We start from the raw sequence: 24,516 nt of genomic DNA, 5'->3' as shown, positions 1-24,516 counted from the left end.
GGTGGGACCCACCTGGGTTCCATTAGAGGCTGTGGGAGCACCCTTGGCTCTGTCCTGCTTAGCCCTCTGGTTATGACGGGGACCTGGGACAGCTGAGCTGTTGGAGGGGGTCAACCCATGGCTAGGAAGCATGGAAGGGCCCTGGTTCTGTCCGACCAGGCTGCAATGCTGGGACTACATTCTCAGGGACTTCTGCTTCCTGCCAACATCTTGCCTAGTATAATTCTGGAAAGTTCCTTCCCTGCTGCAGTCAGCACTGTCCCAGCCACTGTGGAACCGAGCTCAGCTCTTAGAGAACTGGAAGCCCAGGTAGCCCCTGGGTGCTTGAACGGCCAACAGAGCAGCAGCCTCCTGGGATGCGGGCCTGTACTGCCAGCAGCCACCTCCCTCCTGCCCACAAAAAGGCTGCCCCCTAAGCACCCGAGGAACGTCGTGGCCAGAGTGTGCTGCCTTCTGAGTAGTCACCAGTGGCCATGCCTGCCTCATGGCGTCCACGGCTGTTGGACAGCAAAGTTCTGACCGGGGCTCCCAGTGGTGCTGCAGGACAGGATGTGCAGGATGGTGCGTGTGTTCTTCAGTGGCTGTGAGCTTCTCAGGAGCTGCCTCCCTCAGCCCTCCATGAGGGGACAGGCAGTGGGCCCTTCGAGGCCTGAGCAGGTTGTCAGACCCCTGGACTCCGCTCCAGGTGGATGGGACTTCTGCCGTCCCTTTCATGCCATTCTCTAGCCATGGCCAGCCGTGGACGTGGGCTGTGAGGTCCGCCTCCCGCCCCACCTGGCGCACCTAGCCCAGCTTCCTGCTCCCCTTCATGTGACTTTAAAGCCTTGGGCCCTGAGGGAGCTGGCAGCCATGTGGGTGGAACTGATACTGGGCCCTCGGCAGCTGTTGCTTGGGCTTAAAATACCTGGATTGCCTCTGGCTGCTTACCACAGGCTGCATTCTTACCCACCCCATACATACCTCAGCCTTGCCTGAGCCTGGTCTGTTGTGAATGGGAAGATATGCAGTGAGAGAGGGAGAGAAAAAAAACAAAACCCTGGGGCTCAAGAAAAAAAGAAAACCCAAAGGGAGCCCACCGAGACCTGTGGGGAGCCTCAGCCTGGTGAGGGGTGCTCCCTGCCTCCCACCCCCAGGTGGGCTCCCCCTTGGCCTTGCACAGATCCAGACATGCCCTGGGGCAGCTGCCGGTGAGCTGGGCTCAGGCCGCAGGCAAATGGGCACCTGTGTGCAGGCCCCTGTCCACCCTGTCTTCACATAAGTCGCCAGCCTTTGCCTCTGAGCCTTAGTACTTACAGAGGAGCCCTGGTAGTGTCTCCCACCCCCAAATCTGCAGCCTGGGCTGCCTTCTTGGATTGGGGGTGCTGAAGTCATGGAGCCAGAGCATTTGGGGGGCTGGGAGTGGGCATTGGCTCTGAGAGGAGGCAAAGCTCAGTGGCCTGCTGCATCTGCTGTCCCACATGTGCCAACCCTGCCCACACCCAGCTTGCTGTCCAGGAGTGACTCTGCCTCTGTCAGGGAACAGAGGTCAGCCCTGGGCAAAGTGAGCCAAAATAAACCCTCGATACTTGTCATAGTGCCCTTATAAAAATGACCCCAAGGAGCCACTGTGTTGCTTAGTGGTGAGTGCTTGCAAGGGCCGATCAGAGGCCACCAGCCTGAGACAGGACCATGCTTGCCCCCACCTGCTCCCTTCATCTCCTTACTCGATTTCTTAGGGCCTCTTCACCACAGAACCCAGTATGTACTTCCCCGTGCCCGCACCTGTTGCGAACAGCCGCCCACCCCGCCCTGTGTGGGGGGCCCAGAGCACCACCTAAGCCACATCTGCCGAATCCTGGATTCTGAGCCACCCCAACCAACAGTCCCCAATGAGTACTTGTCAGTGGCTGCACAACTAGCCGTGTCCAGCAGGTGGCAGGGCCTCACTGCATCTCACACTCAAGGCCTCTGCCCTAGAGAATGCTCTGGAAGGAACCTGGATGGGAGCCACTGTAGGACGCCTGGCAGATGTCTTTGTGTTCTAGAGCATTCTGAAGAAAATGCACTGAGTCTAGTATCACAGCAAAAGGAAGCAGGTGAAATCAACTAATAATTTATTTCACTCAATGTGGCCAAAATACCCTCCCAAAGTGTCAGAAGCTATGATGATACATCCCTTTTTTCCAGCAAAGTCCGTGGAATCCAGTAGCTACTTTCTAACCCAGCGGGTCTCGGTTTGGACTTAGTATATTTAAAGACTCCATAGCCACATGTGGGTGGCGGCTACTGTGTTGAACGACATGTGGCAACACCAAGAGATTGCAATGGAAACACTGAGGTAAGTGTTTTTCTTTTTTTTCCTGGTTTGCTTTGTTTTTTTGAGACAGGATCTGTAGCCCAGACTAGCCTGGAACTCAAGCTCCTCCTGCCTCAGCCTCCCAACTGCTGGAATTACAGGCGTGAACCACACGCCTGGCTATAGCACTGGGTTTGAATGGTGTCTACTGGAGCATGGAGGAAAATCTCTGTGGCTAGTGTTGAGCTGTCTTTGAGCCCTGCTTCCCCAATGTGACAGGGTCTGAGACAGTACCTGCTTCACCAACCTCAGATGACACCTTTTTTAATATGACCCTTGTGATGGAAGATAGGCAGGATGAATTCGTGTCATGGATGATAACAATGAGTGGATGAGCTATAACTCGAGAGACCATGACTTCCCGGGTTTGGGTCAGTAGGCTCACCTATGTGCTTACCACTGAGCTGCTCGAGAGGTATTTGAAGAAACAGGGAAAAGAGCCATTTCACAAATAATAAAGGACTAAATGACAGAATTAAAAAACAGATGTAAAGGCTAAAGTAACATCAAGATCCCAAAACTGGTGTTGGAGTTTAGTGCTTTCCCTTTTTTTTTCTTGGTGGGACTGGGATTTGAACTTAGGACCTTGAGCATGTAAAGTAGGCATTCTACCACTTCAGCCACTCCTCCAGCCCATGTTGCTCTGGTTATTTTGGAGATGAGGGTCCCAAGAACTATTTTTCTGGGCTGGCCTCGAACCATGTTCCTCCCAATCTCAGCCTCCCAAGTAGCTAGGATTACAGTGTGAGCGATCATCACCTGGCTAGTGGTTTCCCTTAATCTCTCTCTCCCTCTCTTTCTCTCCTCCCTCTCTCTTGAGACAGGGTCTCTCTGAGTAGCCCAGGTTGGCCCCAAACTGGTGACCCTCCTGCCTCCCCCTCCTGGCAGCTGGGACCACAGGCCTGCCCCAAGGACAGACTTTTTTAACTGGGTAAAGTTAATGCATTCTTTTTGCTCAACATTGCTGTGCAAGAACAGTATGATCTATTGGCCAAATGTTTGTCATTTTCTCTGATGCTCACATTTTCTCGAGCCTGCTTTATTTGTACTTTTATTGTTGCTTTGACAGCACTGGAGTTTGAGCTCAGGGTCTCTCACTTGCTAGGCACTCTCTACCACTTGTGCCACTCTGCCAGTCCCCAGCAGGCTTTGTTCTTTCTCTTTTGTGGAGAGTTCCTATCTGGCCTTAGCAAGATAACCTAGCACTTGAGGGCAAAATGCAGCTCAGAAGCCCTGAATTGGGGACCAATAGTTTTGGGCAAGACAGTGGAAAGAGCCACAGTGATCACAACTCCAAATGTGGTCGGCTGCAGGACGCAGGTGGTTGTGCTGAGCTAACCAATGAAGAGCAAGGAACAGAAAACTGAAGGAACAGAGAAAGTAGAAATAGGTTTCTCACCTATTTTCCAGGGCAACCCATGAAACTGGGTACCTCCGCGAGCCCATCTGGCACTGGAGGTACGGATCAGCCACGAGTCAGCTCTGAAACACCTCTGAAGCTGACTGCAAGGCCGTAGGTACTGAGTCGGAACCCAAGGACGAGCTCTGCAAACCTCAGAGCTAGGAAGGGGGAAGCAGGAGCAGCAGGTGGAATTCCCAAGCCTGCGGAGACACCGCCCATCCTGAGAGGGGGCGCTGTGATCCAGATCTCCCCGGCGCTGAGAAAAGGCGTTGCGCCCCGGGCCTGCTGGGAATTGTAGTTCACGGCGCGCGTGCGCAGCGCACACTCCCTGCGCGCGTCTGGGGGCGTCCAGCATCTGCAGGGCTGCGGTGGGGATGAGGGCCCCGGGTGGTACGTGACCGCGCGCTCATGATCACCTGCACCTGCATCTGGGTCCCGCACCGAGGGACTCCCCGCAAGGAGTCAGCCTGTCCTGTCTCTGCCGGCCCGGGTGTGGGGAGGTCAGTGGGGCGGGGCCTGGGAGGTCCGGTGTGGCTTCACCTGTCACCTGCAAGAGGTGACATGGGGAGTCTGAAGACAGCTCGGTCAGGCCACTGGCTCCCCGAATGGCCAGGTCGGACTTTCCCTGTGGAACAGCCAATGACAAGGGACACTGAGCAAACCCTTAGTACGAGTGTGGAGACCTAGGAATGCGCAAGGGACAAACCACGGCTCTTTTATCTTTTTTTTTTTTTTCTTTGCACTGCAGTACTGGGGCTTGAACTCAGGGCCTCCACCTTGGACACTCCACCAGCCCTTTTTTGTGAAGGGTTTTTTCGAGATAAGGGCTCCAGAACTATTTGCTGGGGCTGGCTTCGAACTGTGATGCTCCTGATCTCTGCCTCCTGAGCGGCTCTTTATCTTAAAGGCACGGAGGGCTGCGATGCCGGACCACAGGATCTGCTCTGGGGGCTACATCGGGGGCTCCCAAGTGGGGGCTGTCTGCCCTCAGCGTAGGCTGGGCGATGTCTGGGGACATTTGTGGCTGTCACAACTAGGGATGCTCCTCGCATGGAGTGGGTGGAGGCCAGGGACGCTTGAATGAACTTGGGTGACTTGGTGGCCTCCAGGAGCATCAGAACCTTCATCCATAAAACAGAGCCCTGGCTCAGTCTGATGTTCACTGACCACTCACCACCAGGGAGAAGAGCAGGTCTCTAGCCAAGGATTTTGGGATTTGGGCACCACCAAGTCTGGTCTTCATCGCAGCCTTTCTTCTCCCGCAGCTCTGCCCTCCCAGGAACCTGATTTTTAACAAGAGGACAGAATGGCTGCTGGGTACCTGCCTCCCTGGTCCCAGGTGAGAGTCCGTTCCTCCTCAGAGGCTCCCCCTCTTCCTGAAGGGAACAAACTCATCAGAAACTGAGTCTTTCACAGAGAAGGACCGTCCCTGCCTTGTGGGAAATTTGGGAGCATTCCCATGAGCCTTTGGGGCCAGGTACTCACACTTCATCTAAAGGTAAGGCAAGATACCTATGAATGGCTAGAGTCCAGCTCCTTTCCCTAAGAAACAGGTATATGTCCATCCCAAGGCTGGGATTAAGCACTGTCCCACAGAGTGGGGAAGGCTGCCCAGGAAAGCACTTTTCTCTTTACTTAAAAATTTTGAGCCAGGCACTGGTGGCTCACATCTGTAATCAGTTACTCAGGAGGCAGATTTCAGGAGGATCAAAGTTCAAAACCAGCCCAGCAAATAGTTTGCAAGACCCTATCTTAAAAAAAAACCGTCACAAAAAAAAGGGCTGGTGGAGTGGCTCAAGATGAAGGCTCTGAATTCAAGCCCCACAAAAAAAAATTGAGTCATGAGGCCAGGCATGGTAACTTATGCCTATAATCCTAGCTGCAGAGGCAGAGACGGAGGCAGAGGTCAGAAGGATTGTGTTTTGAGGCCATCTGGGCAAAAAAATTCACAAGACCCCATCTCAACCAATAAACACCTGGGTGTGGTGGTGCATGCCTGTCATCCCAGCTACAGCAGGAAGCCTAAAATAAGATCATGGTCCAGGCCAGCCCAGGCATAAAGGAGACCCTATCTAAAAAATAACCAAAGCAAAAAGGGCTGGAGGTGTGGCTCAAGTGGTAATACACCTGCTTGGTAAGTGCAAGGCCCTGAGCTCAAACCTCAGTACTATCAATTTTTTTGTTAATTATGATAAAATACACATTTCCAAAAATGTGTTCTTAACCATTTTTCAGTGCACAGTTCAGCATTAAGCACATTCACATGGCTGTGCAGTTGTCCCCATTACCCGTCTCCAGAACTTTCCATGTCCCCAAACTGAAGTTCTTTCCCATTTAGCACTAATCCCCTCCCCTCCCCAGTCCCCGGCACCCACCATCTACTTTCCTGTCTCTGTGGCTCTGACAACTCTCAGGACTTCCTGTGAGTGGAGTCCTGCAGTGTGCATCCTTCTGTGTTTGCTCATTTTTCTATGATCACAGTTGGTTTTTGCACAGTACTGGGGTTTGAACTCAGGGCCTACACCTTGAGCCACTCCACCAGCCCTTTTTTGTGATGGTTTTTTTCAAAATAGGGTCTCGGAGAATTATTTGCCTGGGCTGGCTTCGAACCTGATCCTCCTGATTTCTGCCTCCTGAGTAGCTAGGATTACAGACGTGAGCCACTGGCATCTGGCAGCACAGTTTTATTTTTAAAAGAATTCTGCAACTTTCATGTTTCTTCTTTCTTGTGTTTACATTAAAACACAAAACAAAGTCTAGTTCAGTTGTGTAAGCGCTCCCCCCACCACCCATGATACTTCAGACACGAGCCCTCACCATGTGCCCGTGCCTACCAAGGTTTCTGTCGTTGGGGACAAAGGGAAGGATGTGAGTGCCTACTAGCTCTCAATAATTCTCTCCTCCCTTCAATTTCTTGTTGGAAGAGAGGAACAAATCAGTCTTCCCAAGCAGACGGACACAGGGTTTCCAGTCTGTGAAGGCTGAGTGGGGTCAAGAGGGGGGAACGAGGGTAGTTCTAGCAGTGGGGTTGGACAGTGACATGGAAAAGTGACAGTTGAGTTCGGCTGGGAATGCCCAGAGCCTGGGGCTGGATAGGTGAGAACTGTAAATTCCCAGGCATCCCTAAAACCATCTTCAAGTTGAATAATTTAGTAGAAAGACAGCCCTCAGCAGAGCTGTTACAGTCATGGTCACAGCCTACTAGCGTGGAAGGGTGCAATGAGGATTAGCCCCGGGAAGACGCACGCAGGGCAGATGGCAACCAGGAGAAGCCAGGGAGACAGCAGCCAGAAGCTTCTAGGGGTCGTCTCCAATGGAATCACATGACAGCTCTTACTTCTCCCATGTGACCCTGCACACAGGGTTTGGGCAACCAGGGAGGCCTGCCCAAGCCTTCACGTTCGGAACTTTTAAACTATTTTTCTTCCTTTGTGACATGGGGTCTCACAGTGTTGCCAGGCTGGTCCCAAACTCCTGGGCTCAGATGACTCTCCTTCTTCAGTCTCCTGAGCAGCTGGGACTACAGGCATGCACCACTGCACCCTGCTCGTGTTCAGATCTTTATTGGAGGGGTTGGTCATGTACACAAAGCTGACCCTCCTAGTGTGGCTGTCCTCAGACTCCAGCCCCTCCGGACAGCTTGCACTGCATGCTCCAACCCTCTACCCTCGATGTCATTGTTAGTGCAGATGACAGAGCTGGGGGCAGAAGGCCAGACCTTACTTTGGGCAAGTTTAATCCTTTTTTTGATGGTACTGGGGTTTGAACTCAGGGTTTCACACTTGCTAGGTCGGCACTCTACCACTTGAGCCACTCCACCAGTCCTTTTTGTGATGGGTTTTATCGAGATAGGGTCTCATGAACTATTTGCCTGGCTGGCTTGGAACTGTGATCCTTGGTTTCTGCCTCTTGAGTAGCTAGGATTACAGGTGTGAGCCACTGTGCCGGGCTAGGGTTGGTCCTTTTGAAGGACTTTAAGGAGAGAATATTCCACTGAGGCAACAGTGTAAGCCAAGTTCACAGACATTGGCATGATGGAGCTCAGGTAGGAGATAAGAGTTTAAGGGTACAGCTGTGGGTCTCACTCATGGGTGACTCTGTCTCTAGAACGCATAGTAATGTCCAGGTAAGTGTGGCTGTCACATTGAAGGTGCTCCTGACACCAAGCGGGTGGAGGCCAGAGACACTGCTCAGCAGGGCCCAGGATGTCCTTACAGAATGGCCTGCTCAGTATCCCCAGTGCCACAGGGGCAACCCCAAAGTCTCCATCTCCAGATGGAGACTTTGCACCCTGATCCCTCTGAATTTCCCCAGGGCCGCCATCCACCCCCTCCTCCTGTGAGAGAGGGTGGGACAGGGTCCCATTTGGAACAGAACTGCTGTGATGTTCTAGGAACTGGTGACCCTCAAGGACATGGCTGTGGACTTCTCCCCAGAGGAGTGGGAGCTGCTGGGCCCTGCTCAGAGGCTCCTGTACAGAGAGGTGATGCTGGAGACCTACCACAACGTGGGCTGCCTGGGTAAGGCCATGTCACTGTTCTCACTTACTTGAAGCTGCTGCATGCTGTGCTGCCACGCTGGGAGCTAGGGGTGGAAGGTGAGCACCACAGACCCGGTTGTGGCTGTGGCAGTCCATGTCCCCAGGTCTCTGATGGAGTGCATGACCTTGTGTCAGTGCATGACGGCTGGAGTGGCTCGAGTCACACTTCTCAGCAGAGGCACAGGTACTCCTGCTCCCTCTTGGGACCACAGTCAGGGTGTGTCTTTTCTTTCTGCTAACGAGCGGCACTGTGCATGCTTGATTCATTTTTCCCATGAGGCTGCCCAACTTCCACCGGTGACAAGCTACCTCACAACGAATCTCAGATTGTCACTTTAGTACTTCAGTGAAGCACATTCACTTTGACCTGGCTTTTTGAGCCCCAAGTGCTCTTTGGGAGGCAGATTTTCACAAAATGAAAAGCAAGGATGCACTCAGCAGTTCACACAAGGATGTTAACACAAATGGCGATGACATGGCGATAACAGGGACCAACTGAGTCACTCCCCCATCCACTGAGCTACAGAATTCTCCAGCAGAAATGAACATTTTCACGTTTGAGCTGGGTGCCCAGTAGTTCACACCTATAATTCCAGCTACGTGGGAGGCTGAGATCAGGAGGATCACGGTTCAAGGCCAGCCTGGGAAAAGTTGTCGAGACCCCATCTCCAAAATAACCAGGGCAAAATGGACTGGAGGTGTGGCTCGAGCGGTAGAGCTCCTGCTTTGCAAGTGCAAAGCACTGAGTTCAAACCCCAGTGCCACCAAAAAGAAAATTGTTTTTGAAATTTATTTTGTATTTTTACTATATGGTTTTCTTTTTTGGTAGCACTGGGGTTTGAACTCAGAGCTCTGTGCTGTATTTTGTATGAATCAGATGGATTTCTGTCTGTCTTCCTCTCTCACAGAAGCCTTGAAGACTCTCAGCAGTGAGCCCGGCAGGGGTCCACTTCACCTAGCACAGACCCAGCAAGTCAGCCTCTCCCTGTGGACAGAGCGTTCGCGTCCTCCAGCAGTGGCGTCTTTCCACTTGGTGCAAGCAGCCATGTGCACAGAGGGAAAATCTGTTTCCCAAGCTGGCTGTGCAGGTGAGAATCCCGGAGACATGGGTCATTGCCTACCATGTTCTCACCAAGGCCCTGACTCAGAGGAGAGTGCAGAGGTGCCTGGGTTCACCTCCCGGCACCTTTCTCCTTCCACGCATGCCTGGTCCTGTCCCTGTGGGGCAGAAAAGAGCTCCACGTCCTCCCTGCAGCCCTTGGCCTGTGTGTAGTGCTCTCTTTCTGCTGTGCTGTCTCGGTGACCCCCTCTCTCTCTTTCTAGAGCAGTCCCTCCTACGTTACACCATTCTTCCTCTCTAGTTGCCATACTTGTTTTTGGCAGAACTGGGGTTTGAACTCAGGATTTTGTGCTTGCTAAGCAAGCACTCTACCACTTCAACCATGGCCCCAGCATCACTGCCAGACTCCTTAGCCCGCATCCGCCTTCCTCCTTCCCTGACCTGCCTCTCCTTCTCCCACCCTACCCCTGGTTGGAAGCCGATGGTTGAGCATCAACCCACAAGGACCTTGTATATGGTGAAAGTGCATTTTCTACTGCTGAGTGTGGTGGCTCACATCTGTAATCCGGGGTAGTCGGGAGGCGGGGGTAGGAGGATCACAGTCAGAGGGCAGCCAGGCCAAAAGCATAAGATCCTATCTGAAAGACACGCTAAAAGCCAGACTGGCGGTGTGGCTAAGTGACAGAGTGCTAACCCTGAGAGCAAGCCCCAGTACTGCCAAGAAAGAGAGAATTTTTCCCCTCTGTACTTAAGTTAGCAGTTTCTTCCTTCAGAATTTTCCCTTTGATTTATTTCAGATCCGGATACTGGAGTGCAAAGGCAGGGGTGCACCTCCAAGCAGGTGTGCGTGGGCACAGAGCCATCGGGGGTGAGCAGCCTCGGGCTCCCCAGAAGAGACCAGGGAAGAGGCCAGTCTGAGAAGAACCACAAAGACCCCCAGGGCCCCTTGAGGCAAATGGTGCACGTCCAAATCCAGGCCAGTGCTCAGGAAAGAGCTTGGCCTACATTTGGGGAAAACGGGTGTCTGAGCTCCGACCTTGTTTTGTCCCGGGAAAACTCTATTGGAAAAGCCTTAGGTGACTGCGACCAGGGTGTTGTGGGGTTGGCATCTGAGTCCAGCCCCAGCCGCCCCCACGTGGGCTGTGCAGATCCCAGAGTATGGGACAGGAGCAGCTGTGCAAAGGCCCTGGGCCTCGACAACGCTCAGCTTTCTGAGCGGAAAAGAACCCCGATAGGGGGACACCCGCATCGCCGGGAAGCCCTGGGTCACGGGCTGGCTCTCGCCACGCACAACAAACTCAGCGTGGTGGACAAGCCCCACGCGTGTCCCCAGTGCGGAAAGCTGTTCAACCAGTGGCATTCGCTCCATGAGCACCGCAGGATCCACACCGGGGAGAAGCCGTTTGCGTGCGGGCAGTGCGGCCGCGCCTTCACGCACAGCTCCACGCTCACCCGCCACCTGCGGACGCACACCGGGGAGAGGCCGCACGCGTGCGGGGCCTGCGGCAAGGCCTTCAACCGCATCTCCTCGCTGACCCGGCACCACAGGACGCACACCGGGGAGAAGCCATACGCGTGCGGGGCCTGCGGGAAGACCTTCAGCGACCGCTCCTCGCTCAACCAGCACGAGCGCACGCACACCGGCCAGAACCCTTACGCGTGCGGCCGCTGCGGGAGAGCCTTCAGCCAGCGCTCCTCGCTCGTGCGGCACCAGAGGATGCACACCGGGGAGAAGCCCTACCGCTGCAGCCAGTGCGGGAAGGCCTTCAGCCAGAGCTCCTCCCTCGGCACGCACCAGAAAACCCACGCCAGCCCAGGGCCTGTAAGATCATCGCCTGTGGGACAGCCTTCTGCCCCAGCGGCCACCTCCTGGGGTGTCAGCGCTGGCCAGGAAAACAAGCCCGCGCGTGTTACCTCCTGTACGCTCCGAGGGCGAGGACGGAAAAGGGGCCTTTGGATGAGCGAAATTGCCATCTGATCATACACCCGGCGTGCGAATGGCACTTTTGGAAAAGATCAGTCAGTGCACCTAGTGTACGCCTGTAATCCCAGCACTTAGTAGGCAAGCACTTAGGAGGATGGCGAGTTCCAGGCCAGCCTAGGCTACTTAGTGAGCCCGTCTCAAAAAACAAAGAAAAGATTGGTCAGTGGGCATGCGACCACAGAGTGGGATCTTGCCAAGAATCATCACAGGTCACTTCAGCTGCTGAAAAAAGGATTCTGCTTAGAACTTGCAACTTGCAACTTGGTTAGGGTTTTTGTTTCAATATTGTTTCATTGTTTTCCTGAATCATTCCACCTATCAGTCAATTAACTTTGGCTCACGCTCTGCTGTGGTGATGTAGTATGTGCTAAGACACAAAGACTTGTAGTTTTGGATTTTTTTGGCGGTACTGATGTTTGAACTCAGGGCCTCACGCTTGCTAGGCAGGCAGCTGAGCCACTCCTCCCGCTCTGGAAACTGTCCCCTTTAGATATCAAGGGGTGACTATAGCATGTGTAATGCAGTGGAACAATAAGAAACGAGCTTATGTGATTCCTGGGGTTACCTGACTGTGACTTTTATGTCTTTCTGGGAGTGAGGCTCAAGCAGTACAGCATCTGCCTAACAAAAGCAAAGCCTTAAGTTCAAAGCCTAGTGCCATCAAAAATTGAAAAAACAGCTGGCCGCTGGTGGTTCACATCTGTAATCCTAGCTACTTAGGAAGCAGAGATCAGGAGGACTGAGGTTCGAAGCCAGCCCGGGGAAATAGTTCATGAGACCCTATCTCGAAAAAAAACCCATTACAAAAAAGGGCTGGTGGAGTGGTTCAAGGTGTAGGCTCTGAGTTCAAAGCCCAAAAAAAGTTTTCAGGTTCATCTTATATTTATTTGTTTTCTCTATACAAGTTACAATAGGAATTCAGTTGTCTTCAGGATATCATACCCTTTTCTTAAAAATGCAAGTCAAAAAAATTGTGGTAAAGTACACATTACCATCCTAACCTTTTTTTTTTTGTAGTGAGTGTTAAACACTGGGCTCCAGAGTTGCGACGCAGGTGCTGCATTGCTTTAGCCATGCCTCAGGCCTTCTTGCTTTAGTTTTATTTGGATAATTTGGATACAGCCTCCCGTTCATGTTTGGACCTGGCCCTCCATCCTGCTATTGAGGATCCCCCTTAGCTGGGATGACCCGGCTTTTATTGAGCGAGATCTCACTGACCTCTGGGCTGGGCTCTAACCACAATCCTCCCCATCTCCACACCCACAGATGTGCCACTGTGCCCAGCCCTAAACATTTTATTTTTGAGACAGGTTCTCACTATGTAGCCCAGGTTGACCCAAAACTCTCCATCCTTCTGCCTCAGGCTGCAGGGTGCTGGGATTGCAGGAGTGCAGCGGCACCTGCGGCCATCCTGACCATTTTACAGTGTGCGCGTCAATGGTGTTATGTGCGCTCCTATTATTGTACAATATCATATCCTTTTTATTTTCAAAATTCTCTAGGGACACACCCAGAGAGTTATCTAAAATAAATTCTTTCCAATGTAAAAACCTACACCTGCGAATTTTAGTGACCTCCTCTCTTGTGGCCATTCTGAGAGAAGTCCTTGTCTGTGCAAGAGCGGCACATTGCAGCCTCCCCATGGTGCAAAGGGTCCTGAAGCCCGGGGGGGCCTGGGGTCCAGAGCACGCTTTGGGGGGGGCGTCCCTTAGGGACTGCAGCGTCGGCATGGAGCGGCCCAAGCCACGTGGGGACGTCAGTGTTGAGTGTCCTTGCATTTTTTTTTTCAGTAATGGAATTTGAACTCAGGGTCTACACCTTGAGCCACTCCACCAGCCCTTTTTTTGGATGGATTTTTTTGAGTTAGGGTCTCGCAAACTATTTGCCCGGGCTGGCTTCAAACCACAATCCTTCTGATCTCTATCCTGAGTAGCTGGGATTACAGGCGAAAGCCACCGGCGGCCGGCTGGGTGTCCTTGCTCGTAAAGAGCTCGTGTGCATCGCCGACCTCGCAGACAGAGTCGTCCCCTGACCTGACAGCACCCCAGGATACCTGCCCTGTCCTGTCCGGGAATGGGCGTCATCCAGGCGAGACTCGGTCTGGAGTTCCCGTGCACACCTGGTCTCTCCATCCTAGGAAGGGACACAGAGGGAGCAGTGTCCGCCTGGAACTGAACTAACTCAGGTGAGCGGTCCCAAGCCCCAGCCAGCCTGAAGCGTTCCCGGCGCACCTGTCACTCAGGCGATAGGGGGCGGAGTTAAAGCAACCATCTAATCAGGGGAGGCAGGGGCGGTACCCAGAGAACAATCGGGAGAGCTGGGGCGGTGCCCTGAGTATTAGCCAATCAGGAGCGCTGAGGGGCGGGAGTCAGGTAATTGCCCAATCAGGGCACAGACGTCGGCAGCCTTGTCCAATCTAAGGCAGAAGGCGGGCGACGCTGCTCCGGCGGGCCCAGGCGTCTCATCCCGGAGCTCACCTGCAGTGGCGGCAGGGCCGCGGGGAGGACGGCCTGGGCACCGGGAGCGGCGGAGGATGGTGAGTGCCGGGCGGGAGCCCCAGCCCGGGCAGGGCGGGGTGGGAGCGGGCCTGGTCCTCCGGCCCCCGTTGTCCGCCGCCGGGCTCTCGGCCTCAGTCTGCCGGTGGCCAGCACGGGGCGGGCACTCTGGGCTCCGCGAGGCCCCCGGCGTCGGAAGCCGGTGTCCGGGGGTCCCCTCTACCCAGGGCGCCGGAGCCCCGTGTAAGGTCCCCGTGCCCCTCCTGTCCTCCGGTGTCATCCAAGGCGACATCGCAGGACGCACGACATCCCTGCGACGGGCCCTGGCCGCTCTGTGGTCTCAGCACCGCCTGGGATGCCCGGGCCCCCACTGCCCCCCCACCCCGCGGGGTCCTCCCTGGACGGGGTGGGGTGGGGTGGCCTGGTGCCCTGTCCCCTGGAAAGGCCACCCTTGGGCCCGGTGTTCCCTGTTGCAGACTCAGTGGGGATCAGTCCTCTGTGACCTACAGGATGCTGGAGGGAAGGTGACAGGGACAGAAATGGTCCCTGGCCCCTGTCACTCACAGCCACATGAAATGGGAAAACCAAGTGCAGAGGTGAGAGAAACCCAGCTCGGGAGGGAGTGTGGGGACTTCAAAAGCAAAATGCACTTGGGACACGCAGCCAGCACACGGGCCAGGGGCGCTGTTCAGGAAGCTACTGAATGAGCAGGGGGATGTGGATGTCTGGGGCACAGAGTGGCTGGACTTCACCCTGGGGTCAGTTCAGTAGTGCTCCTCTCTGCATTTGTCTCCATAAAAACACTTACTCTCCTGTTGGACCCTGGATTTTTCAGCCAGTGTAACATGTTTCATCAACAGAGCTGGGAGAGCCTCTAATCCCAGCTACTCAGAAGGCAGAGGTCAGGAGGATCGAGGTTTAAAGCCAGCCTGGCAAATAGTTCACAAGACCCTATTTTGAAAAAAACCCATCTCTCTCTCCCTCTCTCCCTCTCTCCCTCTCCCCCTCTCCCCCTCTCCCTCTTTCTCTCTCTCTCACACACACACACACACAAAAAGGGCTGGTAGAGTGGTTCAAGGTGAAGGCCCTGAGTTCAGTTCCCAGTACTGCGGAGAAAAAAAAAAAAAAAAAAGAGAAAGAAACTGGAAGATAAGGTAAAATATTCCCAAGGGAGTGGATTTCAGGTTAAAAATATGAAAGTGAGAGTCAGGTGTGGTGGTTCACACCCGTAATCCCAACCTTTGGGAGGAGGAGGCAGGAGGATGAAGTATTTGGGGCCAGTCTGCATCACCTAGAAAGACCCTGTCTCAAAATAAAACAAAAATAGGGTCCAAGTGTGGTGGCCCAAGCCTGGAGGCAGAGGTAGGAGGGTCATGGTTACAAGCCAGATTCAACAAAGTCACCTTGAGACCCTATCTGAAAAACAGACTTAAAGCAAATTGTCCGAGCACATGGCTCAAGTTGAGTGCTCACCTAACAATGTGTACTGCAAAAATAATGCCAAGAAATGGTTTTTAATGTTTCTACCTCTGTGAAATATATAGATACACAGGTAGCTGCGTACCAGTGGCTCATGCCTGTAATCCTAACTACTCAGAAGGCAGAGATCAAGAGGATTTAGGTTCGAAATCAGCCCAGGCAGATAGTTCATAAGACCCTATCTTAAAAATACCCCATCACAAAAAAAGGACTGGTGGAGTGACTCAAGGTGTAGACTCTAAGTTCAAACCCAGTGCCACAGAAAAAAAAAATATATATGCATATATACATATATATATATAATAGTTTTCTTCAGCACTTAAAATGATTACAGACAAGTCATATGAACTGTTTTAAAACTTTTCTATTGTAAAATATAAATATATATAATAAATCAATATATATAACACATAAAATATAACATAAAATATATACAAATGACATATGTACAGGTGACAAACACTAAAAAATAATACCCTGAACAGAAGGCCAGCTTTGATGTAAAACAAGCAGATTTCACCAGAGACACCCCACTTCATTGAAATGAATCCCAGTGGGGAAAGCACACATAGGAAGCCCCAGAGGGCACACACAGTCCCCTGGGAGCACAGAGCTCACAGTGGTTAGTGTCCCCACACAGGACACACTGGTCAGGCAGTTGGGTTCACAGGGTCCCCAGTGTGCACTCCTTGTGGAGCCCCTGGTCCTGGGGTTCTCAGTGTGGACCAAACAAGCTCTGACAGTGTTGTCATCCATGACACCTGTGTGGATGACACCTGCAGGTGTTCAGCTGGAAAGTTCTAGAACTGGGGTCCCCACTGCTGCCCCTTAGCCAGAGCATCCGGTGTGATGGAGGCTCTGCAGCTGGTGCCTGGGAAGCATTGCGGGCAGTTGGGGACAATCCCTTCAGGAGGTGCGAACTACTAGGGTGGCTAGGTGACATCATTCCAGATGCTCCCGCCAGGGCCGGGCTGGGGTCGGGTAGGGCTTGGCCAGCCTGTGCCACCAAACCAGAGCAAAGGACCTCGGCACATGGCTGCCTCAGAGGGCAAGCCAGCCCCGCCTCACACGGAGCTGCGGCCTCAACGTGCAGTACCTCCGGGCCTTTGGAGGAAGAGGTCTGGAGACTGCGATGTTCCCCACGTCCACGGCCAGCTCACCGAGCCACGGCTGCTTCCCGGGCAGCCGGAGTGAGCATGTCAGGTTTGCGCTCTGGGTCAAGTCCAGGCAGCACAGGTTCTTGGGTGAGAATTCCAGGAAACACTGGGGCTTTTCTTCCACAGCAGCGGAGCTGAGACACTGCAGGGCCAGCCAGCTGGGGTCCCGGGGTGTGCTGACAGCAGGAATTTCTTTCTGAAGACCTTTATGTTTTGTCAACATTGAGACCCAATTCATCCTTAAAAAAGAAAAAAAAATGCACATGTGACCTGAGCGCCATCAGCTTTTTAGCAAAATCAGAAATAAGTTTCCAGGGCTGTGATGCAACTCAGTGCGAGAGCACCTGCCCAGCATGCAGGAGGCCTGGAGTTCCATCCCCACCACCGCAAAAAGAAAGTTTTCCTAAGAGCACATTGACAAAGTAAAAGCTGCTACTTAAAACTCTGACAGTGTAACTCCATTAAGACATTCCCACTTTTTCCACCTGCATCTTTACCACCTCCAATGGTAAAAATTAGTTCTGGAGATCTAACCTCTTTTTTTATTTTTATTTTTTTTAGCAGTACTGGGGTTTGAACTCAGGGCCTCACACTTGAGCTCCACCACTTGAGTCATAACCCCTTTTTGCTTTAGTTATTTTTCACTTAACGTTCTCAAGATTTTGCCTGGGGCTGACCTAGGATCGTGATCCCATTACCTATGTCTCCTGTGTGGTTTGGACCACAGATGTAAGCCAACTTGCCTAGCCTGTTGGTTGAGATGGGGTCTCCCTACCTTTTTGTCCAGATTGGCCTTCAACTTTGATCCTCCTGGCCTCCACCTCCTGCGTACCTAGGGTCACAAGCATGAGCCACTGGCCTGTCTTATTCCAATACTTAGAGTTTAGGTTTGAACCCATGCAGTGGCAAAGAGCAAGGAAGTTGTGTCTCACTAACCCCTTCTCTTTGTTTTTTCATAACACTAATTGAAGTGATCCCCCAGCATTTATAAAGGTTCTTGGTGTCTCTGTCTTTGTGTGGCATCTTCCTCTTTTCTGCAATGCTGGGGCTAAGCCCAGAGCCTAGCTTGTGCTAGGCAAGAGTTGCTCGGCACTGAGCTGCACCCCAGGCCCTGTTTCTCCTCTTGCCATGACTCCAACCCTCCCCACCCGAGTGGATGCATCTTGATTTGTTTATGTCTTTAAAGACCCCAGTTACAAATTAAGTCACTCTGTCAGGTGCTGGGGTAGGTAGGGCATGGACACATCTTCTGGGGATGCAGTGCTACTCACCACCAAGGCCTGACTGCATTCATCAGCCAGTAGCCCAGGGAGATCATGGCTGAACAGGAGGCTTTGGCTGGGTGGCAACAGGAGGGGAAGGCTGCACTGGCCCCACCATTCTTTCTTCCAAGTACCTAATGTTTTCTTCCAGCCCTGGAAACTTATTTGGTTTTTTTCCCCTCATAATGCAATGCAGACTTTCCACAATTTCTTTTCCCACCCAAAGCTCACCTTTGGAAACATAGGGCCCTCTTTTCTCCTACCTAGAGGAGAGAACAAAACCCAAAAGTATCACTGGATGCACTTTTTTTCTTCTTTCATTAACCAACAGCTAGTGCCTCCAGCTAGTGAGACCACTCTTGTGTGCAGAGGTATCATTTTTACCTTACCAAATTTTTTTGGTCAGTACTGGGATTTGAACTCAGGGCCTCCCACTTGCTAGTCAGGTACTCCACCACTTCAGCCACGCCCTCAGCCCTTTTTCCTTTGGTGATTTTCTCAGGAAGATCTTGCATTTTTGCCCAGACCTGGCTGGGCAAATAGACTGTGATCCTCCTATTTATGCCCCCGTGTAACTGGGACCACAGGTGTGCACCACTACATCTGGCTGTTGGTTGAGAGGGGATCTTGTGAACTTTTTGTCTAGGCTGTCCTCAAGCCACAGTCCTTCCAATCTCACGCATGTACCACCACACCCTGCTTTCAGGGTGCTTCCATCCCTGAAAACCTCCTCCAGGTTTGGGCTTGCAGTCCTTGAAGTGCTAAGAGAAGAGGTATGCAGTGGGAATGAAGCAAAAATAGTTTGTGTAATCAGGACTGATGATCCTTCAATGGAAATGTTTGTTTCACTCGAATATTTCTTAGGTATCTCTAATGTGGTCTGAACACTTTGGATATAGAGGACTTTGAAGTGGTCTTTGTAAAATACAGGTGTGAGTTCAGTGCAGTGAGGTATAGCTAGGAAGAGGTGTGACACCTGAGGCACAGGGTTGATGTCGGGGGACCCCAAGATCTTGTTGAACTGTGTATGCACTGGGTGCTGCTCCTGTGCAGTTACTCTCACCTGTCTGTTGACATGGCAGGACTCGGTGGTCTTTGATGATGTGGCTGTGAACTTCACCCTGGAGGAGTGGGCCTTGCTGGACCGTGCTCAGAAGGAACTCTACAGCGATGTGATGCTGGAGACCATCTGGAACCTGGCCTCAGTAGGTGAGGGAGACAGTGCTTCCATTGCCAGCCTGTTCCAAGACTGGGAATGTGGAAAGGGATAGACGGGGAATAATGTGGGCACAGTCACACCTGGACTAACAACAGAATCTGTGTCCTAATCAGATTTTCCTTCTTCAGAGCAAACCCCACAGTGCTGCCGCTGTGGATGGAGGCTTCCAGGGCCCAGTGGATGGGGTTCTATAACCCACAAGAATCTCACTGTGCTTGTCATTCTGGCCCTTTGTGCTCAGTGATGTTCAGAGACAGTGGAACCCCTCAGTGTCTTCTTGGCTCACAAGGGTGAAGGGTTTCTTCACTTTTGCTTTCAGATGACAAGGCTTGGTTTAAGACCAATGGGTCATTTTTTCAACTGGACATTTATGGAGAAAAAACACCCAAGGAACCTAAAATATCAAAGTTCACCAGACACAATTCCTGGATCTCTGTGTTAAGAACCACTGGGGAAGATGTCAGCATTGAAGATCAGTGCACAGACCAGGGGGTCCATCCGAGGTGAGTGTACTCAACAAGCCAAGAGAGAGCCACTGGCTAAGGGAGATTCTTACTGTGGCATGAAATTAGGGAGGATTTCGGTTCAAAGCCAGCCTGGGCTGGCTCTCTCTCTTCTCTTCTTCCTCTTCCTCTTCTTCTTCTTCTTCTCTTTCTCTCTGTCTCCCCCCATCCCCACCATATCCCAGCCTCCATGATGTGAAACTCTTTGCTCTACACCACTTTCCCTACTATGATAGAATGAAATCTCTGAAACTGAAACTGAGCCAAAATAAGTTCATCCTTTAATGAAGTCAGGGATTTTGTCTTTGTGATGGCAGAGTGACTTATACACTCTGAAAATAGTATAGAATACTTTTTAATGAAAATTAAAGGGGCTGGTGGAGTGGCTCAAGTGGTAGAGCACCTGCCCGAGTTCAAACCCCGGCAGTGCCAAAAAAAAAAAAAATACATCTTTATTATCAAAGCACTCATTGTACGCTTCTTTCTAATAGAAATGCCATGGTGGAGAGACTCTGGGGAAATAATCATGGATGTACAGCAGCCCCCAGCCAGGTCCCAGACCTTCATGTGTACAAGAAAATCCCTCCTGGTGCCCATCAGGGTGAACACAGCACACGTGGAAAAGTCTCCATGCAATACACATCCCTCAAGAGTAACAGTACAATTAACACCAGACACAAGCCACACCAGTGCGAGGAGTGGGGACAGGTGTCCAGTTGTGGTTCACACCTGCGACCACACGTGTGTCAGTGGTGTGGGAAAAGCTTTCCTCGGACTTCTTCCCTCAATCGGCATATCAGGACTCACACGGCTGAGAAAACCTACAAGTGCAAGCAATGTGGGAAAGCCTTCATCGACAACTCAGGTCTCACCAGCCACACGAGAAGCCACACTGGAGAGAAGCCCTATAAATGCGCGGAATGCGAGAAAGCCTTCAGCTTCTCCTCAACCTTCCGTAGACACCTGATCACGCACACAGGAGAGAAACCCTACAAGTGTGCGGAATGTGGCGAGGCCTTCAGCTACTCCTCCACCTTCCGCAGACACCAGATATCGCACACTGGAGAGAAGCCGCATCAGTGTAAGGAATGTGGGGAGGCCTTTAGCTACTCCACAGCGTTTCGCAGACACATGATAACGCACACTGGGGTGAAGCCGCACGAGTGTAAACAGTGTGGGAAAACCTTCATATATCTCCAATCCTATCAGAGACACCAGAGGATTCACACTGGGGAGAAACCCTATGGGTGCAAAGAATGTGGGAAAACCTTCATTTATCCCCAGTCCTTTCGGAGACACGAAAGAACCCATGTCAGAGAAAAGCCATATGAATGCAGCCAGTGTGGGAAAGCATTCAGTAATCTCTCATCCTTCCGAGGACACGTGAGGGTGCACACGGGGGAGAAACCCTACGAGTGCCAGCAGTGTGGGAAAACATTTAACTGGCCTATATCCTTACGCAAACATGTGAACACACACTCTCGAGGAAAGCCCTATGAGTGCAAGCAATGTGGGAAAGCCTTCAGTTTGGCCACCTGCTTCCGGGAACATGTCACAATGTATCCCGAGGACCAGGCCTATGGGTGCAAGCTGTGTGGGAAGTTTTTCCACTGCCACACCTCCTTACAGAAGCATATGCGAAGGCACACGGCAGAGAAGCTCTATGCGTGTCCCCAGTGCAGTAAAGCCTTCAGTTGGCCCGAGCTGCTACAGCAGCATGTGAGAAGCCACACTGCAGGGAAGCCCTACAAGTGTAAGGAATGTGGGAAAGTCTTCAAGTGGCCGTCGTCATTACCAGTGCACATGAGACTGCACACTGGCGAGAAACCCCATCAGTGCCAGCAGTGCACCCGAGCCTTCAGCTGCTCGTCATCCTTGAGAAGACACACACGAATACACAGTGCCGAAAAGACACACAGAAATACACACTGGGCCCGCAAACCTGGGTATCCACCTTCGAGTGGACTTGTGGACACTGTTCCAGACCACACACACGAGGACAGCCGTCTTGGAAGAGGTGTAAATATGACACTGCCTCTGCAAACCTCGTCCTGAAAGTAGACGCAGAGAGCGTGTGGTCCACTTACAAATAAGCATTTAGGCAAAAAATTCTCTAGCTGGGTGTACTGGCTGCATTTGTGATCCCAGCACTCAGGAGGTGGAGGCAGGAGGATCTTGAGTTCCAGGCCGTCCTGAGCTACATAGTGAGACCTTGTTTTAATAAAATCTCTAAATACTCTTAGCGAGTATGTATATTTTTTGACAAGGAATTTTTTTTCTTACAATTCAATAAATAAAACATATCTATAGTGTGTTGGACTCATGGATTAATTTGAAGTGTATTTTTTAATGCACATAGTTTTAATTTCTATTTAGTTTCCTTTTTGGTTTCATGGTACTGGAGATTCAACTCATGGCCCCCCATTGGCCAGGCAGGCGCTTTACCGCTTAAGCCACACCCCCAACCCTCTAGTCTTAAATTGTTCTCTAAGTAAATGGTTATTGGAACAATGAGACTGGCATTTATCCAGATTTTTTTTAACTGACTTAGTATCGAAGGCATCACTTATCTATTCTATTTTCTGTTTTTTTTTTTTTTTTGGCAATACTGGGATTTGAACTCATGGCCTTGCCCTTGCCAGGCAGTTGCTCTACCACTTGAGCTACTTCCCCAGCTTTTTTTTTTTCTTTAGTTAGGGTCTCAAGTTTCCCCCCCGCCCCCAGTGCTGGCATAATCCTCCTGCTCTCTGTCTCCCTGATAGCTGGGATTACAGGCATCAGCTATAGGCTGTAGCTATAGGCTATTTTCCACCTTTCTTATAGAGATAATTTTTAATTAGTTTTTCTTGGCAAAAGGAGCCATATTCCACTTTCTTCCTAACAATAGTTAGCCAAAATTTGTAATTCTGCAAGTTCTTTCAAGAATGTAGTCTTGTGTTGAGTGTTATGACTTGCTGCTCATCCTTTTTATGATCTTAATTGGACATTAGGCTTGGACTTGAGACACCTGTGGTGTGACAGGGAAACCTAGAGTTGGAGACGCTTATGCACTGAGCTTTGTTGGTGTGGGTAAGATTAGCGATGGAATTTCCAAGAATCCTCTCCCGAGAGGGTGCCATATTGGAATCTAGCAGCAAGCAGTGAAGAAACTCGTACTGAGTTTTGGGGGCCACAGGAAATGGAGGGAGATGGGTGTGAAGGGGCTTTGTGGACGCCAGCCATAGCCTCTTTTCTGGGTTCTTGGCCAGGCCAGTCTGGACTATCCCCTAGACAGGCTGGATGTCCATGTGGTCAGAGGTGTGGTTCTGAACAGACACATCTGGCGTAACAATGCATATGGGCCTGGTACCCAATGTCTGCATTTTCCCACCCCTCACCCTGCATGCCACTGACCCTCATTGCCATGCTGTGCCATCTGCGATGCTTGGTCTCCTCTAGAAATGCTGGAGGCAGGACTGGAATTTGAACTCAGCTCCTCACTCACTAGGCAGGCACTCATCCACTTGAGCCACACTCCCAACCCTTTTCTTGTCTTCACACATTTGTAAATTCTGCCCTCAACACTGCCAGTGCTCTGTAATCCTCACTCCACCATCAGAGCAGCGTCCCAGGAAAACATGAAAAGCCCTGCATGAAACTTAGCTTGTTGCCTTTGAAGTCGTACGTGAGGACAGATACTGTCCTCAGAGGCGCTGGAAGGCTTCTGGCATTGTGCCGAACGCACTTCCTTAACATGTATTTGTTAGGTGTGATTGTGTTATTAAAGCGTGCATGCTTAGCCAGGCGAGGCGGCTCACGCCTAGAATCTCAGCTACGTGGGAGGCAGAGACTGGGAGGATGGCGGTTCAAGGCCAGCCAGGCAAAAAGTTCACAAGTCCCCCATCTCAACCATGAAAATCCATGTAGACGGCATGCCCCTGTCATCCCAATACATGGGCAGCGTATATACAAGAGGATCAGTCCAGGCCAGCCTACCATAAATGTGAGTTCCTGTCTCAGAAATAACCACAGCAGAAAGGGCTGGTGGAGTTGCTCAAAGTGGTAGAGGGCCTGCTTAGCAAGCACAGGCCTTAAGTTCAAACCCCAGCACCACAAAAAATGCATTCTTTCTGTGAAAACCGGTATTTCCATCTCAGAAGTAGTCTGTTTACTTTTCAACTTTGTTGCATACTGTAAATTTCCTAGGGTTACCATAACAAAGTCCAAAAATGGAGTTGTTTAGTATAGCAGTAATTTTTTGTCTCAGTTCTGGAGGCCAAAAGTCCAAAAAGCAGGTGTTGGCGGGTAGTTACCACTTCCTGAGAGAGTGATCAATTATGGACTTAAAGCCAAGTTTGTGATTTTTTAAAATATAAGCATTATACATCTAAAATCAGTGGTACCAGGCATGTACAAGACAGGGATATGTCTGCTGTGTAAATTTTATCTTTGTGTGTGTATCTGTATGTGGGACTGGGGCTTGAACTCAGGGCTTTGTGCTTCCAAAGCAGGTGCTCTACTGCTTGAGCCACATCTCTAGGCCATTTTGCTCAGGTTATTTTGAAGATCAGGGTTCTCACAAACTATTTGCTCGGGTTGACCTTGAACCTCGATCCCCCTACTCTCAGCCTCACAAGTAGCTAGAATTACAGGTGTGACTCACTGGAGCCCAGCTACTATTGGATATTGGGTTTTTAGAACTGGGGTTTGAACTCAAGATCTCATACTTGGTAGGCAGGCTCTGTACCCCTTGAGCCATACCCACGGCTCTTTTTGCTTGTTATTTTTTGGGTAAAGTTTCACATTTTTGCCTGGACCGGCCTCAAATCATAGTCATCCCGTGTCTGCTTCCCAAGTTACTTGGATTACAGGTGGGCACCACCACATCTAGCTGAACACTTGTTGCTCTGTGCTCTCTTATGAGGCTATACCATTTTTTAAGAAAAGCAAAGATTTATTAGGACAACATTAAAGGGGGCAACAGCAGACAGCTAGACAAGGGAGTAAACCATGCCAAGGATTTAGTGTGGGTTTTGGGCCTTAGGTCAGGCTACTTTTGATTGGCCATCCTCTTTGCAGGCCTTCATACTTGGTTCTCTCT

The 24,516-nt window shown here is 51.4% G+C and overlaps 2 protein-coding genes across 3 annotated transcripts; both read left to right on the top strand.

The window, feature by feature from the left end:
* Positions 1 to 106: 106 nt before the first annotated feature.
* Znf554 (zinc finger protein 554) lies at positions 107 to 12,889 on the top strand. Its single transcript, XM_020170779.2, is given in 6 exon segments — positions 107 to 2,317; positions 5,003 to 5,076; positions 8,131 to 8,257; positions 9,186 to 9,365; positions 10,135 to 11,148; positions 11,151 to 12,889. Coding segments are annotated over 5 exon segments (1,587 nt in total). The 5' UTR covers positions 107 to 2,317; positions 5,003 to 5,043; the 3' UTR covers positions 11,384 to 12,889.
* An 855-nt stretch (positions 12,890 to 13,744) lies between these two features.
* Positions 13,745 to 23,875, top strand: Znf555 (zinc finger protein 555). Of its 2 annotated transcripts, XM_074054321.1 has the most exons (5): positions 13,773 to 13,857; positions 18,579 to 18,644; positions 18,797 to 18,923; positions 19,253 to 19,436; positions 19,928 to 23,875. In XM_074054321.1, exons 3-5 carry the CDS (start codon positions 18,890 to 18,892, stop codon positions 21,489 to 21,491), a joined length of 1,782 nt encoding a protein of 593 aa, XP_073910422.1. In that variant the 5' UTR covers positions 13,773 to 13,857; positions 18,579 to 18,644; positions 18,797 to 18,889; the 3' UTR covers positions 21,492 to 23,875. The 2 variants fall into 2 exon arrangements, with proteins under 2 accessions (XP_020026369.2, XP_073910422.1); XM_020170780.2 differs by lacking the exon at positions 18,579 to 18,644 and having other exon boundaries at positions 13,745 to 13,857; positions 19,928 to 23,874.
* The last annotated feature ends 641 nt before the right edge of the window (positions 23,876 to 24,516 follow it).

Source organism: Castor canadensis, chromosome 14 (genome assembly GCF_047511655.1).
Source record: "Castor canadensis chromosome 14, mCasCan1.hap1v2, whole genome shotgun sequence".
Taxonomy (NCBI): domain Eukaryota; kingdom Metazoa; phylum Chordata; class Mammalia; order Rodentia; family Castoridae; genus Castor; species Castor canadensis.
The sequence above is the reverse complement of the archived record's forward strand: the minus strand, read 5'-3'. Positions and strand labels throughout refer to the sequence as shown.

Bases quoted from the DNA above. Each gene is read 5' to 3' on its own strand.
- Znf555 (XM_020170780.2), top strand. The intron at 18,924-19,252 runs GTGAGGGAGACA...TTTTGCTTTCAG, and splicing joins CTGGAACCTGGCCTCAGTAG to ATGACAAGGCTTGGTTTAAG. The intron at 19,437-19,927 runs GTGAGTGTACTC...TCTTTCTAATAG, and splicing joins GACCAGGGGGTCCATCCGAG to AAATGCCATGGTGGAGAGAC.